The sequence below is a fragment of the Grampus griseus genome, assembly GCF_964374135.1.
Source record: "Grampus griseus genome assembly, chromosome: 9".
In the NCBI taxonomy this organism is placed as follows: domain Eukaryota; kingdom Metazoa; phylum Chordata; class Mammalia; order Artiodactyla; family Delphinidae; genus Grampus; species Grampus griseus.
In genome coordinates, this window is record NC_139003.1 from 65332129 (window position 1) to 65339470 (window position 7342).

General features: G+C 39.5%; 1 protein-coding gene across 2 annotated transcripts; it reads left to right on the forward strand.

Moving 5' to 3' along the window:
* The first annotated feature begins 595 nt into the window (after positions 1-595).
* ARL4A (ARF like GTPase 4A) lies at positions 596-2333 on the forward strand. 2 transcript variants are annotated; one of them, XM_082662492.1, is made up of 2 exons: positions 596-678; positions 1325-2333. In XM_082662492.1, the coding sequence occupies exon 2, from the start codon at positions 1411-1413 to the stop codon at positions 2011-2013; it is 603 nt and encodes a 200-aa protein (XP_082518618.1). In that variant the 5' UTR covers positions 596-678; positions 1325-1410; the 3' UTR covers positions 2014-2333. The 2 variants fall into 2 exon arrangements, with proteins under 2 accessions (XP_082518618.1, XP_082518617.1); XM_082662491.1 differs by lacking the exon at positions 596-678 and adding an exon at positions 760-874.
* Positions 2334-7342: the final 5009 nt, after the last annotated feature.

A 7342-nucleotide genomic window follows, 5' to 3' on the forward strand; every position in this document is an offset into this window, starting at 1 on the left:
CGGCCGAGCACCGTTAGGGCAGCCCCGAGCCCGGCGCCCGGCCAGACCCTTGGAAGAGGTGTCTCGTCCCCTGCCACCGCCCAGGCCTCGCTGGCGCCCTCGCGCTGGTATCAACGCGCTCCCGAGCGGCAGTGAGCCACGTTTGGGTCCGGACCAGGGAAGGACATTAGTCAGGTGAGCCGCAGCGGGGCGGGCAGCTGGTGTGGCCACGCCCTGCCCGGGGAGACGAGCCGGCCGGGTGCGGAGCGGCGAGGTGAGGGGATCGTGCTGCGAGGACAGCGGGCCTGCCCCGGCGGCTGCCGCAGGTCGGATCATTCACGCCTGTGGGCCGGCGCAGCCGCAGGGAGCACCCTCCGGCCAGCGGACAAAGGGTTAAGGCGCCGGCGGTGACCGCGGGCCCCGGATGTGAGAACCTCTGCATGGCATCCGTGGGCCGCGCTGCAGGTGCGCCCGGGCGGGAGGAGCGAGCCGGCTGGCGGGACCAGACCGACCGGCCGAGGCTCCCCTTCCCCTGCAGGGGTCGCTCGGCTCCCTCCGCAGGCGCCCTCTTTTCTAACTTGAGGGCAACAGGTGGTGCCTGTGGACCGAGGGAGAGCCCGGCTCCGCCGTGCTGGGAGCGGCAGTTACACTCACCAATTAGGGCGCGGGGGTGCGTGTGGCATGGACGCGCTGACGCAGGTGACCAATGGGATTTGGGCTCAGGGGTGGGCCGTGTGGAGTGGGCGTGGTCGTAGTCTGGACCCACAGTTTCTAGTGAGGCAACCGCCGGAGCTGCGTGGAGAGCTAAGCTGAGCGGCGGTGGGGTGCTTCTCTGCCCCCGCGTAGAAAAGCCTGCCAATGCTTTCTCATTTGGATCCAGGCTCCAATTCGGGAGGTGAGAGCATTGTATTTTGGGGTGGGGCGGTTGGCGCGCGGAGGCTAATAGTGACCTTGCGTATGCTGTTAAGCGTGTACAATTAGATCCTGAAGATCAGATTATGTGTTACAAATTTTCTGCCAAAAAAGGCACTTCTGTGGTTACTGCGACTTGGACGAGTTGCTGGTGACTAGGTTGTCTCCGGTATGAGGTCTTAAAGGTCTGGGGACCCAGGGGGGTAGAGAAAAATACATATTACTACAATTTCAGTGAATGTTAAAGAATTTCAACGGCAATGATTATTCTGTCGTTTACCTTGGATCGCGTATGTTTCTTATCTCACTTGGTTTGTTTACTGAAGCAAGTTTTATTTATCAAGTTCCTCGTGTTGCTTAGTTTAGCAGGAAGAGAGAAAAGCAGTTGTAGCACATTATTTCACAAGAATAACTTACTCATTTTCCCCTTCAGTCTGGTAGCTGGATCCCCTAGGAAGAGAAGTTCTCACGCAGTAAGAAGAAAGCCTTTCAATTTGGAACACTTCCTTGCAGCTGGAAATGGGGAATGGACTGTCAGACCAGACTTCTATCCTGTCCAGCCTGCCTTCATTTCAGTCCTTCCACATTGTCATTCTGGGTTTGGACTCTGCTGGAAAGACAACTGTGTTATACAGGCTGCAGTTCAATGAATTTGTAAATACCGTACCTACCAAAGGATTTAACACGGAAAAAATTAAGGTAACCTTGGGAAATTCTAAAACAGTCACTTTTCACTTCTGGGATGTAGGTGGTCAGGAGAAATTAAGGCCACTGTGGAAGTCATATACCAGATGCACAGATGGCATTGTGTTTGTCGTGGACTCTGTTGATGTTGAAAGGATGGAAGAAGCCAAAACTGAACTTCATAAAATAACTAGGATATCGGAAAATCAAGGAGTCCCTGTGCTAATAGTTGCTAACAAACAAGACCTGAGGAACTCATTGTCTCTCTCAGAAATTGAGAAATTGTTAGCAATGGGTGAACTGAGCTCATCAACTCCCTGGCATTTGCAGCCCACCTGTGCAATCATAGGCGATGGACTGAAGGAAGGACTTGAGAAACTACATGATATGATAATTAAAAGAAGAAAAATGTTGAGGCAGCAGAAAAAGAAAAGATGAATGGTGATAACCTTTTAGATCTGTGTGGAGTAGGTTTTCTGTGGTCTGATTTTGACAAATGGAAGAGTGTCTACATCCTGGTTTGCCTGCCTGCCCTCCTGGATGCTGTTAAAGCTTTGTTTTGTTGAACAATCAGATATCCAACTCTGTTGCCTTGTGGAAGATGAGTAAATGCAGTGCTTCTTAAAATGGCCTCTTCTGCCTACCCCACAAATCTTTTGGTACTACCATTTTGGGAAGCCAAGCAAAGATAGAAAATTGACCAGAAAACAGCTGTGGAAATTTGACCTGAAGTTAGTGAAATAAAACTTTGAAGAGTGTCTGCCTAGTGTTTTGTGCTTACATCTTTTGGGGGGAAGCCTTTGCAAAGAAATTGCATGCAAGGGTTTGTATGTTATGCTAATGAATGGAAACGTTAAGGTAGATTAATATATACAGTCATACTGGTCACGTTGGTCCAACCAGTAAGGGACAAGGAGGCAGTGCTTGGCTTTTTAAGTTTGGCTGAATGAATTTTGACATTTTCTGGAATCAAATACTGTAATGCTGTATCTTAATTCTAGACGATGTTTAAGTTGGTCTAACTTAAAATTTAAAAAGAGGTATTTGGGGCATATTCAAGTGCATGGATTAGTTTTTCTGACAAAGCATGTTTTGGTGTATAGTCTTTTACTTTCTAGAAATAGCTATGCATCTTTTTACACGGTCAGGTTTAAAACACCTTTTTGGGGATTTAGGGCTGTTTTAGAAATAGTTTGTTGTCAGAGTCACTTTCAGTTAAAGAACCTAAAATAATTTACTTAACTCTTTTACATAGTAAATTTGGGCATGTAGACTAATCGTAAATGCATATGCTTTGACAAATGTATGGATTTATGAAGAAAGCAATTGATGAATTCAGTCAAGAGGGTGTAACTACAATACATGGTCTCTAAAGTATTCCAGTTGTAAAATATTTGTTTTATTATATTTGCTGGCTGAACACAGATGTGGTTTTTCATATATTTTTGTAGTGTTTTGAGAGAAGCAGAAGCTTTATAACCAACACCTAATGCACTGTGCAGTGAAAATGTAAGAGAGGTCCTTATGTGCTCTGAGCTTTAATTTTTTGTTTACAAACTGAACAGTGTTATGCAGGCAGTCTAGTCCTGATTATAAGGTAGGAAGAAATGATACAGTACTACAGATAAGAATTACGATTATAGAAAATGAAGGGGAAAGTAGCAAAGCTATGTTTTGTGAAAATTCACTGGTACTGTTTACTTTGGAATCCAAAAAAACCCTCTAAATTAAAAGGAGGAAAAACCTTTACCTAATTCTTATCTACAGGTAAAGACTTGCTTCCTGTGATCATATATAGCAAATCAACATGATTTCTATGTGTTAAAGCCAACACCTGTTTGTTTTGAAGATAACCAAAAAAAATGCACTTTGCTACCAGGGTTTGGTTTTGGGTTTTTTTGGTTTTTTTAAATGGAGTTTTTGGAAACTTGGTTCATGTTCACACAAAATGAAGTAGCTCCCTGTGGAGCCTTCACATGTTAAATGTACCTGCACTAGTGACAGTCATTTAGAATGTTTATATTCATGGAAATGTGGATAATAAGTACCAATAAACTACTTGAGGCACTAGGAGAACAGTGTTTGGCTTTGAGTTTTAATGTATGTACTTCCACTTCTGATGAAGCTACTAATTAGTAGTTGAAAAACAACTTTTGAAAGCTGGGTTACACAGTCCTCTAGTCGTGTGACATAGGCACCAAAGGTTGTTTTCTGGGAGAACCTTTATTTTTTTAACCCTTCACTGTATGAAATCATATACAAACATGAGTAGATCCATGATGGATTAATAAAGCTTGCTGAAAGAAAAGTCTGTGAATCAATTTAGATTTTCAGCCTTCCTGTACTTTTTATGTACTCCTGTGTAAAATAGTAATGTTTTAACTATCTCTTGAGAATTTATGTGTTACCCTTATTTTGTAGCCTAAGAATTTGATAAGCAAATCCACATTATCTAAGTGTTTCATATTTAGTGAACAACAAAAAGAAAAGAGAAAATGGCATGGACACTATACTAGCTGTTATTTATAAAACACATTTTCAACTAGAAAACTCATCATAAAATTTTCTAGTTTGCTAAGTTCAGGTTCTCCACCACCTATTCTAGCTGTTAATACCATAGGATAGGATATAAGGAGTCTTGAAATAAACCCTAAAGAGTTTAGACAATGCTTTTACATCTAGTTTTTATTATTATTAAGGTACACCTTTTCTAAAGTGTATTTCTAAAATTTTTTTTATATTTGAAGTTATTTGGTTTAATGCCAAATATCAATCAAGAACAGCAACTCTAAATCCAAATTAGTATCAACGAAGTAAACATTTTTTTTAGTTAAAAAAAAATGCTTTGATACTTAAAAGAGCCTTAAATTTTACATGCCACAGTTGTTCTAAAATAGATTATAAACATTTAGAAAAAAATAGTTGTACACTTTAAGTAGCCAAAAAAGATAGGTTCACTAAGAATCATGGAAAAATAAATCATTAGAAGCCAAAAAGTGGAGTTATTAGTATAAATATATGTATGTAGACAGAGAATGACTAATTTGTAGAAGGATGATGCTTTCTGAACAGAAGGAAGGGGCAGACTTAGAATGCTTTTGTTTGTACAAGGCATTTGACACTTAAAGAATGTTTCATTAATTATTCATGTTGACCTGGAAAGAGATCTTTGGTACAGTGTTGCAAGGTTCTATTTAATACAGTTTCCTCAGTGATGTAAACAAAACGGTTTCTTCAGCTATAACAGTGACACAAAAGAATGTTTCTTTAAACTTCTGATGATGTAACACTCAATAGTTAGCTAATAGAACTTGGAATGTTGAGTATACCATCATTTGAGGTTGGAATTTTACATTTAAGGTTTAAATTTAGCAGAACATTCTGTGATAGTGGTGATGCTTGTGCAACATTGTGAATGTACTAAATGCCACTGAATTATACATCTAAAAACAGCTAAGAATAGTAAATTTTATGTGTATTTTACCACAATAAAAAAATTTAGGATATTAAATGTACTTCAAATAATCAGCTGAGTGAGAGCAATGTGATTCAGAGACCAGATTTAATTACACGTTATATGGAAAACTGGGATGCTTAAATTAAAGCTTAATATGAACCAGTATAGCATGGGAAACGAATCACAAAGTTAATATTAAAATATATGACAATCAGAATAGTCTCAACAAACCATAGCTGAAGTATATGTCAAATTCTGTGTATGTAAGTTAGAAATACAAGAATACCTATCTTGGAGGCTAGTTTAGGTGGATGTTAAGTGTTTTGTCTAAAAACAGCATGAGATTTGAGGTCAGATCAGGGTTCAAATCCTGGCTCTCCCACTCTTACACAGGTGACCTTTTGTCAAGTTCCTTGGAACTTCTCACTGTATGAATACCTTCCTGGTAAAATGAAGACTCTTGCATAGAATTTTGAGAGGACTGAATGAAATAATGTAAATGTAAACATCACCACCAAGCATTTGATAAGAACTCAATGAATGGTAGCTATTATTGTTAACCAGTACGAATCAGTATGTGTTGAGAGGCAGTATGGTATAGTTGATAAATTTTTAATTCCAATACTATAAAATTCAGGCTTTTTTAGAAGTACAACATCTGCTTTATAGTAGGCATCCAGTAAAACCTTGTTTAAGAACTTGAATCAATGCCAGCTGAAACAGTCTTCTAAGTGTCACATCTTATAAATTTATTTTTTATATGTACATGTACATATATACACAAGAAGGGAGCTTTGCTTGTGAGCTGTGCTAAATATCTTTAAAAGTGCAGCATTCTAAAACATGGGTGGTTGAAGGGAGATGCTGAAGTTGATTGATTTCAATGATGCTCTAGTTTTAAATAAAACTTTATTATGACAAATTTCAAGCTTATACAAAAGTAGAATATTGTAATGAACACCCAGGTATCTCTCATGTACTTTCAGTAATGATGAACTTTCGTCCCATTTTCTCTATATTCTCATCTTTTTCTGTCCCCTTTCCTCTCCCCCTACCCCTGTATTATTTTGAAGTGAGTCCTAGAAATTATATTTTATTTATAAATGTTTTGGCATGTGTCTCTAAAAGATAAGCACCCTTTAAAAAAAAAACTCTCAATATCATCACATATAAAATAAAACTAATAATACTTCTTCAAGATAATCAGATATCTATTCAGAGTTTACATTTCCCCGATTAAAGTTTTTACAAGTTTTTGCAGTCAAGATCAAATCAATAACAGTCCATATGTTGTGATTGGTTGATATGTCTCTATAGGTCCTCTCTGCCCCCTCGCACCACACCCCCTTCTCCTTCCCTCCTTCTCCTCCCTATTCTCCCTGTCCCCCCCCTTCCCTCTCCCCTCTCTCTCACTGCAATTTATTCTTGTACAGTTTCCCACACTCTGGATCTTGCTGAATGCATCTCCCTTTCGGTGCTTAACATGTTCTTTGTATGTGCTCTCACTTTTCTTGGTTTCCTCAAGACTACTTTAGTTGGTGTTTTAGGTGGTGTTTTATACTTTCATCCATAGGTACTATGGTCTGGTTGTCTCTTTGTGCTGGTAGCAATCATTGATGGTCATTGTCTTAATGACATCTAGTAAAACTCTGTGATGATGGATATATTCTATATCTACACTGTCCAGTGTGGTAGCCACTAGCCTCATGTGGTTATAGAGTGTGTGAAGTGTGGCTGGTGTGATTGAGGAACATAATTTTAAATCTTATTTAATTAAATTTAAATAACTGCATTGGACAGGACTGGCTGATAAGAAACTTTCTGGACTTCTCTGACAGTCCAGTGTTTAAGACTCCCTGCTTCCACTTCAGGGGGCTCGGAATCAATGATTTGGTTATCCTGAGGTTCAGTTCTTAAAAGAAAGGCAAGATAAATGCTTGTTTCTTTTGATTTACTAATTTTCAAGATAAGTTGATTCCTTAGCAACTTCTAAGGGTGACCAGTGAGGTTTGTTTTATTTTGAATACCATTATAACCTTACACATTTAAACATATTTGATATATTTCAATCCTTTGCAGTTGTTATCCCTATTCATGCTTAAACTGTCCTATCTTTGAAGAACTAAGTTCTTTTGACATAACCCTAGTAATCTTTAATAGTTTCTTTACTTTCTGGTTTTACAAGAAATTCCTGCCTTACCAGACTTGTTGTTTTTCTAGGATCCCAGGTTTCTTTTAGTGGGAAATGGTATGAAGAGTCCTCTGTGTAAACCACTGGATTTTTCGTTGTTTCTAGGCCTCTTCAGTGAA

Coding starts and splice junctions, on each gene's coding strand:
- ARL4A (XM_082662492.1), top strand. CDS start 1,411: ATGGGGAATGGACTGTCAGACCAGACTTCTATCCTGTCCAGCCTGCCT.